General features: G+C 37.5%; 1 protein-coding gene across 3 annotated transcripts in view; it reads right to left on the bottom strand.

The window, feature by feature from the left end:
* The window catches only part of fnip2 (folliculin interacting protein 2), a 45624-nt gene extending 43059 nt beyond the window's left edge, over positions 1-2565 (bottom strand). The window contains exon 1 of one of the 3 annotated variants that reach the window (XM_034013652.3): positions 2273-2565. In XM_034013652.3, coding sequence (XP_033869543.2) covers positions 2273-2460 — 188 coding nt within the window. In that variant the 5' untranslated portion in view covers positions 2461-2565. The remainder of the gene's footprint in view (positions 1-2272) is intronic. The other 2 variants (XM_034013655.3, XM_059002434.1) reach the window with 2 other exon arrangements.
* Positions 2566-12050: the final 9485 nt, after the last annotated feature.

Genomic DNA, 12050 nt, shown 5'->3' with positions numbered 1-12050 from the left:
CCCCAATGGAAATTTAGAATTTCTAGAAATTTCTCAAAAAACAAATAATTGTTTATGAAAATGTGACATAATGGTCAGTGAGAAATACTGCATTCCTCCTCCCCCCCTGTCTGTGAAGCAAAATTGTTCTAAATATCTACATTTTTTGCCAGGCACTTAACTCAAAACCTCCTATACTGTATATAAATGCTGTTGTGTTTAATGCAGTGATTTGACCTGGCCTGCCGCAGAAGGAACAGAGTTACTGGCTAGTTCAAGCCTCAGGGAGTGTTGCAATTAGCATAAGTGAATGTAAACGAACAAACTTTTTTTAAAACGGTGGAAACAATCAAATACAATCATCACTTTATCAAACAAAAACACTTAAACACATTTCACAATTAACATGGACATTTACAGCAAAGGTATGTGTTTATGTTTACTGATAGGCCTGCACTTACATTCAAGCATACTGTGGGCACATGATAAACATAGATTAGGACTCCAAATCATAGTTACAGCACACAGACATAAGCACGGGCCCAAATATAGGCACATTAGTGTTTACATTCATGATAAAAAAAAGATTATTCAATAAATCAGGCTTAATCAAGCACAACTGCACAGATTGATAGCCTTGCTGCTATGACGGTTTTAGTAAAGTACAACCATTAGAAAAACAAAGCATCTCTCAAAGAATAATAAGTGAATGGCTTCTCTGATGTAATACAGTCATTTGTAAACATGAAGTAAAACTGATATCGGAAAGAGAGATGTCGATATGGCCATGGAGTACGATGCAATACCTTTTAATACAACTTCCTTGAGAAAATCCTTGATTACATCTGTATACCAAATATTAAGACAAGTCGTCATTGTGTTCTGGATCTATAGCCCAGCTTAAGTCACTTGACCTCAATACAGCAGCCAGTGTAATTTAACCAACACTTCTAGAATACAGTCAGTAATTCAATACAGCAAATATGAAGTTGTCACTGAGATGAGGCTTTGGAAATTGTGGTGGGTTCACTTTACTTCTATGATACACATTCATAAATTTAACCAAATCATAGAATAGTGGCATACCAAGTATGAAGCCAGTATCTACAAGCTTTAGGAATGTATCATTTCAGAAACCCAGTCACTGGTCAAAATGAACGATGACGTTAGATTTTCCACAAGGAGCTTCCCTAAGACTTAATATATGTAATTGGCATCTCACATGGCTCATGAGAAATGAGGCATAGCTCCCGCCATAAGGATGCCTTAAATCATTCACATTCAAGCGGATCTTCATAGCAGGAACTTCCTACTTTAATATCTCAATAAGGTTTAAAACAGCAAATAAGCTAACAAACATGTGCTTGTCAAAATGTTATCAAGATATAAGAATCTTTTACATTTAGGTCTGTGCTATGAGCAAAGACGGGTTGTGATCAAATAGTCAGCAGAAGTTATGATTATTGGATGTTAACCTCGAATTTGAAATGCATCATGTACAAGAGAGCCTTTTGGAATAGCAAATTAATAAACAGCTATTTGTAGAAAAATAAACCACAAAAAAACATGACAATAAGATTAATTTCATCCATTAGTTATACCGCAGTTATTGTACACACAAACACAGTACTACTACAGATGGCATTTAAAAACACAAAACATTCTCTTAGATACAAAAACTGCCAATCAAAATTGAACATGTACAGTTATATGCAATTGTTGCTCTCCCCTACCGTATTTTAGACATGTAATGTTATTTTAACTGTTATAAATCAAATATAAATGCTCTGTGTTTTAACAGACAGATTTTATAATTCCATAGTAAAATTACATCTTAATAGTATACAAACTGTACTGTAAAGCCTACTACGCCACCTACCGTACTGTACAGTACACAAGAACACACTGTAGTGCTGGTCATAATCCTTGCAACAAAACATTTGGACTGGTTTTCTTTCAGGGTTTTAAAATATTAAACAATGCAGACCTAAATTAAACTAACGCGGTTTAATTTTTTTTTTTTTAAAAAAACAGTTTTAACAGACTTTAACAACAAATAACACAAAACGACTTGTAATCTCACACTCGATTTACACCATCATTATTATACTATATTATATGATTTTATTTTCAAAGCAATAATGCATTAAATTCACGAAAGCACTCGTCCTCATTCATTAATGTTTGTCTTCATACACCACGCTTTACTACAGCTAAGCAACACTACCCGTCTGAACTGAACCAAAAATGTATACCTCTTTCTTACATACGATGCAGCGTTTAGGATATTTACCAAATCTCGGGTCCTTTCGAGCCCGTGGATGATGAAGCCGCGTTGGACCTCTTACTGAAAAGCTTCTGTAGGAGGGTAGGAGCCATTGTGTACCGTTTTAAAGGTACTGAGCTCGCGTTCCTTGGTTTTGCTGCGTGGCCATAGTGGAGGCTTGCAGGAGAAGAACTCCATGGATCGTTATCAGTCATATGACAAAATCACTGTTCAGAGACAACAGTACAAACCCAGCCACAAAGAGATTAGACCCAGTATGCTCCCTATTGGCTGCAAATGGAACACACGCGCACACCCAGTATAGAAGGTTGCCATTGGATTTCTGCTCTTGTGCAAGCTCCTGTCACGTGTGCTTAGGGAACAAAAAACGTAAAATTGTTTCATTTTGCAATAGAACAAGTCTGCAGACTCTCTTACAAGATAGAAACAAAAAAGAAAGAAAGAAACGTCTTTTTCAAGAAGAGTTCAAGTACATGCTGTGCTGCACACCGAATGGTGAAGAATTTTACTTATCAGCAACACAATATTTACAAAGTAACACATTTACAAACATGAACTAACACATATAGTACTTCATACTTTTTTGTAGTATGCACTCTGAATATCAGCTTGGGTTTAATTTAAAATGTTACCAATATTTGTCCCTCTATCTATCTTTAGGGAATGTAGATAAACCAGGTAGTCTGCGTGGTTTGGCTTCTCAGTGGTCCAGTGCACAGAAGGCTATGAAGAAGAATGTAGTTAATGGATATCTCTAAGATTGTTTGACCATTAAAAGATACAGTGCTTGGATTTTTAGAGAGTTCTGTAACCAGTCATATCGGTTTCATATTGATCAGTTTCTTCAGTAAATTTAGATTTTTCTGGAAATTTTTGAAAATAAGAAAATAAACAAATCCTTGTAGCAAGCTTTTTAACAAAATGTCCAACTTTATCATCGTTATCTAGCCTGTAGTGTACATGTTAAAGTAATTGTAGCTAACAAAATAGTTTCACACATTTCCCCACAATGCAAACCTATCCATTAAGTATGTCTTAAATGTGTAGTTTTTGAAAAAAAAAATTACCTAACATATTTAAAATTTAAAACGTGATATTTGGTGCTGCTCTAAATTAAAGAAATATCTGTTTGCAAGTCATGCTTCCTTGATTATTTCACCTGACAGTGAAACTGTCCCCACCCATTCACTGGCATCTTTCCTGTCAATTACCAATCAGCTGTGGCCACGATGAAACAATTTAAAACAAACACTAAAAATAGTACAATAACAAATAGCAAGACGGGGAAAAAAATAGGAACTGGTCACTGTTGCAGTCCCGACTCGCCATCCTTCCTTCCTTGATCTGGCCCCGGCTGGTCACTGTAACAGTCCCGACCACTCCTCTTTAGCTTGCCATTTCGCCGTTGTTGCTTCTCCATCCTGCCCACTTCTTCTCTCTGCTCAGGTCAGGTCAGGTCCTTGTTCCACTCACCTTGCTGTGTCTTTCTCTTTCCTGTCTTAAGCTGTCATACTACGGTTCCTGCCTATTTTACCATGGCTAGCTCAAATCTGACTTGAACATCTACGGAACATGGAAACAAAAAATTGAACAAATTGGATAAAAAATAAAGGAAGTATGACCATATATACAAAAAGGACCAAAAGCAACCAAAAAAACTGATTCATTTGTGCAAAAGAAAAAAAAAAACATTCAAATTATTCATCCCAGGCACCCTGATCATGTGACACAAGATGGGGCTGTTCACTGTGGCTTGAATAGCCAGCAAGGTGGCGACCAGGGCAACATAACCCTAAACAGCTCTGGTCCCATGCATCTGATCCAAAAAAAAAACAATATACATAAAAATATTGTCCTTCTTCCACCTTTACACATCCTGGGAAGCAGAAATGTAAAATAAATAAATATTGTAAGTCCAACGTGGGTATCTCAAAATGAAGTCACTGCACCATGTTGCTGAAATGAAACATCAATCATCACTGCCATGGATTGGTGAGCACAAGAAAAACTCAGACCAAAGTCGTCCGGTAGGTGCCAACACAGTCCATGGAGCCTGTTTAAAACTGTACAGATTTGTACAGATTAGCTGTACATATTAAATGTAATAAACCTTGTAAGAATACATCAAACTTTTCCTTCATCTTCTTCTTCTGTTGAGAATTGTGTGGCATCCAAAGCCTAGAAAGGAAATGCCATCCACTGGTTAATTTTATTATTGCACTTAGTGTGGAATGACTTTGTCCCAATTATATTTATCAGTTTCTCGAATTAACTTAATTATTGCACTGTATGCCCTGTTATTTAAGCAGTATAACCTAAAGAAGAGGGCAATGCCGTCTGGTAAGGCTCACCTCGTGCCAAAAGTGAGGGTATTTAACATAAAGAGAAGGGCCTTCCAGTTGGTAAAGCCCTCTTATGAGGGTTCTATTGCTACTAGAAAATGGATACGTTAAAAAAAAAAAAGTTACTGTGTTTTTTTGTTATTTTATGCGGCACTAGTTTTTGTTGCTAATGAAATAGAAACCTTTTCCTCAATATTCCATGAGTAATGGAGTTTGCGCAGAATTCCAAATGTGGTCTGGTAGCCGTCAGGCTTCATTGTCCCAGTGGTGGATGATTTTGCGTTGTGGGTATTTCCAATAGCCTAAGTAATATCTCAGTACTAAAATAAATCTTCTACTTACAGCTCAGGTACCTTGTACACAAAAGTGAACATGGTTTGTGAACTGTTTGTAAAACATCTAAAAGAACAAAAGTACTGGTAACTTTTCATTGTTTATTTTCGGAATTGAGTTCCAGTTTGTGTATTTCTGTAAGTCTCAGTATCTAAGTTAACGTTCGGTCTTTAAATGTATTTGCGAAAGAAAAAAAAAAGTAATACAAAAATATCTAGTAGCCTACGTGTGTTAATGCTGACCGTGCTGTTTGTTCAGTAAGTTCTTCACAGTGTGTTCATAAAATGTATCCAAAGCTTCCCGGGTTTGTTATAAAAGAGAGCACTGTGCCTGTGTTATTATTACATAAGAACATAAGAAAGTTTACAAACGAGAGGAGGCCATTCAGCCCATCTTGCTCGTTTGGTTGTTAGTAGCTTATTGATCCCAGAATCTCATCAAGCAGCTTCTTGAAGGATCCCAGGGTGTCAGCTTCAACAACATTACTGGGGAGTTGGTTCCAGACCCTCACAATTCTCTGTGTAAAAAAGTGCCTCCTATTTTCTGTTCTGAATGCCCCTTTATCTAATCTCCATTTCAAGTCAAGGAAGTCCCCCGGGTTGACATTGTCTATACCTTTTAGGATTTTGAATGTTTGAATCAGATCGCTGCGTAGTCTTCTTTGTTCAAGACTGAATAGATTCAATTCTTTTAGCCTGTCTGCATACGACATGCCTTTTAAACCCGGGATAATTCTGGTTGCTCTTCTTTGCACTCTTTCTAGAGCAGCAATATCCTTTTTGTAACAAGGTGACCAGAACTGAACACAATATTCTAGGTGAGGTCTTACTAATGCATTGTAGAGTTTTAACATTACTTCCCTTGATTTAAATTCAACACTTCTCACAATATATCCAAGCATCTTGTTAGCCTTTTTTATAGCTTCCCCACATTGTCTAGATGAAGACATTTCTGAGTCAACATAAACTCCCAGGTCTTTTTCATAGTTCCCTTCTTCAATTTCACTATCTCCCATATGATATTTATAATGCACATTTTTACTGCCCGCATGCAATACTTTACACTTTTCTCTATTAAATTTCATTTGCCATGTGTCTGCCCAATTTTGAATGCTGTCTAGATCATTTTGAATGACCTTTGCTGCTTCAACAGTGTCTGCCACTCCTCCTATTTTTGTGTCGTCTGCAAATTTAACGAGTTTGCTTACTATATCAGAGTCTAAATCATTAATGTAGATTAGGAATAGCAGAGGACCTAATACTGATCCCTGTGGTACACCACTGGTTACCTCACTCCATTTCGAGGTTTCTCCTCTAATCAGTACTTTCTGTTTTCTACATGTTAACCACTCCCTAATCCATGTGCATGCATTTCCTTGAACCCCTACTGCGTTCAGTTTGAGAATTAATCTTTTATGCGGGACTTTGTCAAAAGCTTTCTGGAAATCTAAATAAACCATGTCGTATGCTTTGCAGTTATCCATTTTCAATGTTGCATCCTCAAAAAAGTCAAGTAGGTTAGTTAGACATGATCTCCCTTTCCTAAAACCATGCTGGCTGTATCCCAGGATATTGTTACCATATAGGTAATTTTCCATTTTGGATCTTATTATAGTTTCCATAAGTTTACATATAATAGAAGTCAGGCTTATTGGTCTGTAGTTACCTGGTTCGGTTTTGTCTCCCTTTTTGTGGATCGGTATTACGTTTGCTATTTTCCAGTCTGTCGGTACAACCCCTGTGTCAAGAGACTGTTGCATGATCTTGGTTAGCGGTTTGTAAATAACTTCTTTCATTTCTTTGAGTACTATTGGGAGGATCTCATCCGGCCCAGGGGATTTGTTTATTTTAAGAGCTCCTAGTCCCTTTAACTCTTCTGCCTCTGTTATGCTAAAGTTATTTAAAATTGGACAGGAACAGGTCGACATGTGGGGCATGTTGTCTGTGTCCTCCTTTGTAAAAACCTGTGAAAAGTAATCATTTAATATATTTGCTATTTTTTTTTCTTCAGCTATGATTTTGCCATTTGTGTCTCTTAGACATTTAACCTCCTCTTTGAATGTTCTCTTGCTGTTATAATATTGGAAAAACATTTTGGAATTGGTTTTAGCCCCCTTAGCAATATTGATTTCTATCTCTCTCTTGGCCTTTCTAACTTCCTTTTTGACTTGTGTTTGCAGTTCCAAGTACTCTTTCTGTGTGCTTTGTTTTTGGTCCCTTTTAAACGCTCTGTAAAGTGCCTTTTTTCGTTGAATATTTTTTTAAATTGATCTATTAAACCATTTTGGCCATTTTGTTTTAGATTTAGATTTGTCTACTTTTGGGATGTAATTGTTTTGTGCCTCTAGTACTACATTTTTAAAAAACAGCCACCCTTTTTCTGTGGATGTTTTCTCTATTTTACTCCAATCTACTTCTATTCTATTGTGATATATGCAATAAACATTTGACATTCTTTACCAGAGATTAGAGACCTCATATTGACCAATCAGGTCAAAGGAAAATGCAGATCTATTTTCTAATTGCTAATATTCCATAATAAGTTAAATCCTGAATTCTTCCTTTTCTTATTGTGTCAAATAGTTATTGTCTCTTTCTGTATATGTATTGCAATGTATTCAAAATTCTGTAATGTCTCCTCGACCAAACCTGTTCCACATAAGCCATATGTCCATCTCCCCACTCTGAACAGGTAATGGTATAGTCCACAATACCCTATTCTGATTCTTCAAGCTGATGTTTCCTCCCTTCTGCTGTATGGATTGATTCTGAAACTATTATTTACATTTGCTTATATTCTATGGTAGTCTTCCTTTGTTTTCATGATCTTACCTCATTTGCCATTTCTTAACCTGATGATACAGTATTTATAATGTCTGTTTTCCCTAATGGGATTGCACAGTTTACTTCCTCATTGGTTAACACTTTTTTATTGGTCCACTCTTTCATGTTCCACCAAACCTACATGAACAAGTATATGCTGTATGCCTAGCCTTTCCAGATTGTTGAGATTGTATAATATAGCCAGTATTACTTGGTCTTGCCTTGTGTTTGAAAACCTATTTTTGTATTGTTCTGAGTGCACTCACTGAATCAGAAAATATCATCACCACTGTTTGAAGTTTAACATCCCACACTCACTGTTATGCAAACCAGACTGCAGTAAATTTGTTCAAGAAAAGTGATACATATGAATAATGAGTTACACAGGCTGCCTTGCTTTGAATTCTGGTATTATATGCCACAGCAGCTATTCCAGTTTGTGGACATTTGGATTCATCCATATGTTACAACAAACTTTTTAACATCTACCAGCATTTTCCAATCTCTAGCAGCTTCCAGTTGTCCTGGGCAAGGATTGGTTTTAACACCTTTTCTTGGTGGTTGCTCTCCTTTCTTCCAGTTTTCAACAGAGGTGCTGCCTCCCTTACGCATTTGTCGCGTGACTCTACTAATGTCATTTCCATTCGGACCTTGGCGCACTTAAACTCCTCGGTTAGAGTGGAGACTGGTAGCTGCAGTATTTCTTTACCATAAAGTCCCACTCCTCTGAAGCAGCGTGGAACTCCCAATCATTTCCTGATGTATGCACTGATTAAAGCTTCCAGCTTCTCTACTGTTGTCAAAGACACCTCGTACACAGTCAGTGGCCACAGCAACCTCGGCAGCAGACCAAAATGAAAGCCCCAGAGTTTTAGTTTGCCTGGTAAAGCGCTGCTGTCTTCAACCCTTCCACTGCTTGTTGTCTAACTTCTCACACACGAACTGTGTCCTTTAGATCCCTGTCATACCATCTCCCAAGACTTTTCACTGGCTTCTCAGACACTGTTGGTATTGCCTCACCATTAATGAAGAACGTTTTATCTACTACTTTAACTTTAATTATAGAGATGCTCCTTGATTTAGTGGGCTTGAATTGCATTCGTGCCCATTCATGTCATCCATGTATGCTCAAATTGGTGGTAGTCGCATTCCAGAAGCCAAGCGTTCTCCTCCTACAACCCATTTTGATGCCCTAATGATTACTTCCCTTGCCATGGTAAAAGCCAGTGGAGAAATGGTGCATCCTGCCATTATTCCAACTTCTAGGCATTGCCATGTAGTGCTGAATTCTGAAGTTGAAAAACTAAATTGCAAATCTTCAAAGTAGGCTTTCACTAAATTTGTTATTGTCATCGGAACACTGAAAAAATCAAATGCTGCCCAAAGAAGTTCATGTGGCACTGAACCATATGCATTAGCCAAATCTAGGAATGTCACATGGAGCTCCTTCCTCTCCTTTTTAGCTGATTGAATTTGTTGCCAGATCACATTGATGTGTTCAAAGCATCCTGGGAAACCTTTTGTACTGAAGTGTCAATGAAGCAGTTCTTTAATAGGTAAGTTGACAATCTCTGAGCAATAATGCTTAAGAAAATCTTGCCTTCTACATTTAATAGGGAAATAGGGCGAAACTGACTGATGCTTGTAGAATCTTTTTCTTTAGGTATATAGACTCCACCTGCTCGGCACCATGCTCTTGGTACAATCTGTTTTTCCCCTGCCACTTTCATCAATTTCCACAGGATTCGTAGAACTCCTGAAGCACTCTTGTACACTCTGTACGGAACTCCATTAAGCCCTGGAGATGATGAAGCCCTTGCTTTTTTCACAACTCGCTCTACTTCTTTCCACTTAGGTGCACAGTCCTCCATTTGGTATTCTGGTGGATTGATAGGTGGGATGTCTGAAGGAATTGACATAGGCTCCTGCCTTTTTGAATCTGTATGTGTTTCCTCCAAATATCTCTCCAGCTCAAACTTAGATGCTTTTAGTGTGCCATTCTTCTCACTGGTGAATAACTTCTTTACAAATTTGAATGGGTCTTTATAAAAGTTAGTTCTCGCATGCTCCTTCTTTTTGTAGCGTTTCTGTAGGCGCTCAGCTCTGCGCAATGTTGCAAGCTTATCTTTTATGACCCTTTGTAAGAGATTGAGTCCCTCCTTCTGACTTTGTTCTGCTCTTCTCCATTGCTTCCACAGCTGTCTACTTTCTCTAACTAAGCGTTCAATCTCCTGCTGCCGTCTAGACTTTCCAGAAATAGTTTGTACTTTTTCCTTCCTTTTTTCAACTCCAAACCTCTCGCTTCCATATGCATAGATGATGTCCCCAAATTTATCCGGATTCTTTTCAACTGTTCCACTTAACCTTTCCAACGCAGAGATCTGTGTTTACTGTGTCCCACGCAGTTTTCTCACAAGCTCTTCGCCATTGAACTCCAGGCTTGTGCCCGTTGAGGTTCTTTTCTCTCTGGTGTTTCTCTATGCTGGTTTCTCTGACTGGGTTCACAAGGATCATTAGGTTCATCACTAACTGTATCCATGCAAGTCCTCCTCATGTCTATGACAGGGGTGCTGATATCCTGCGAACTGTGGTTTGCTTCCTGTCGCTGGATTTCATTCGACTGACTTGACTGACTTCGTAAGAAGTACTGATCTATGCGAGGACCTTGTCCCTTCTCCCTCAAGCATTTCATTCTCCCTTGATGAATCTTCAAACCCGACCGTTGTCGCGTTGCTCCAGCCGCAGACACAAACCTGGAGTTCCATGTCTTTGCTAACTGCAGATCTTGAACTAGTCTTTTGTGAAGTACTCTCCATACTCATATCCGTTCCTAAGTCATTAACTGTGTTGTCCAACAATCTCAGGTGGAAAAATAAGCTGTTGACCAACATCTGCCAGCATTTTCCAGTCAAAGTAAAACATTTATTTTAAAATACTTCAGAAGTATTATCCTTGTAATAAGTTTTTCTAAATGTACCCCTATGGTTTCCAGTGCCTGTACATTGTGTGATCAGGAAGGTGAAGGTATTTGTTATTTGTTTGTAACCTGTGTTTACTTTTTGGGCTGATGTCTCCTTGTTTATCTTTAGGAAAAATCAACAGTTTGTTTCATTTGACATAAAAAATGTTATTTTTGGATATGAAAACACTGACACAAGGCTGTCCAATCATGTTAATTTAGTTATATTGCTGGGTAAATTTAATATTCATAAATCAAAATTAGCTAGCTTTAGGCTTTTTAAACAAGATCTGGAAAACTACTCTTGATTGTTGTTTGTTCATTCAGCCATAACATTTTTAAAAAAATAACGAGACCCTTTCAATTAAAATATAATGTGATATTTTTGTTCAAATCCGTGCCGTTTCCATTTTTAAAGAAATTGTGTACTCTGTGTCCTTTATAATAGATCTGAGATTTTTACCAATAATGTTCATAAAGAGCTCTGCTTGTATATACTTAATGCTTTTTTATTTGTTGTTAATTTGAAAAATACGTAAATGTTTATGAAATATAAAACAAAAAGCATCTTTATTTAAAAAAAAAAAGTTCCTTTCAGCTTGACTGAAACAGCACACTGTGAGCACTGTTGGCAAAAGAGTATGTATTGGGAAAAAAAATAGTTTGCTTCCTATCAGTTACTGCTAAACACTGTTCATGGGTCACACGATAGTGGTTCAAATGAACCACATGAACCTTTGCTTCATAACACTGTTGCTTCAATTGGTTCATGTGGGGTCGAATAAGCTGAGGCTTCAGTCCCATCACTATTGAAAAGTGTATGTTAGCACTCCTGAAAGGAGGTAGGTTTTTTTTTTTTTTTTAAATAAACATACAGGCCTGCCCTGTTTAAAAACCTACCTGTGCTTTTGGAGTGCTGTTCCGTTTTAAACAAAGACAAGTAGAGACGGTCCTGTATGTGGCAAGCACACCCTGGTTTATCACAGTGGTGATCTCTTTTTTTTCTTCTTTCAAATAGCATATATACAACCGTTTGCATGATTTTTTAATTGCAAATACATATCTTACTCACTATTACAGTTTTGTTACATGATTTATTAATTTATCTCTAATGTAATCACAGTTTTACATATAGACTGCTCCTGTTCTCAGGCTACGTCACAAATTCTAGGCCACTTTGCTTTTCAGATAATGTCCCAAATTCTGGGCTGCTCTGCTGTTCCAAATTCAGCCCAGTTTTTGGGATGTTCTGCTCTTACAGATGACAACCCAGTTTCTAGGTCATGCTCAGTTTACCATACATGATGTACACCAGAACTGGATCGTGA

Source organism: Acipenser ruthenus, chromosome 2 (genome assembly GCF_902713425.1).
Source record: "Acipenser ruthenus chromosome 2, fAciRut3.2 maternal haplotype, whole genome shotgun sequence".
NCBI lineage: Eukaryota > Metazoa > Chordata > Actinopteri > Acipenseriformes > Acipenseridae > Acipenser > Acipenser ruthenus.
Note: the sequence above shows the minus strand (reverse complement) of the source record. Positions and strands in the feature narration are given on the sequence as shown.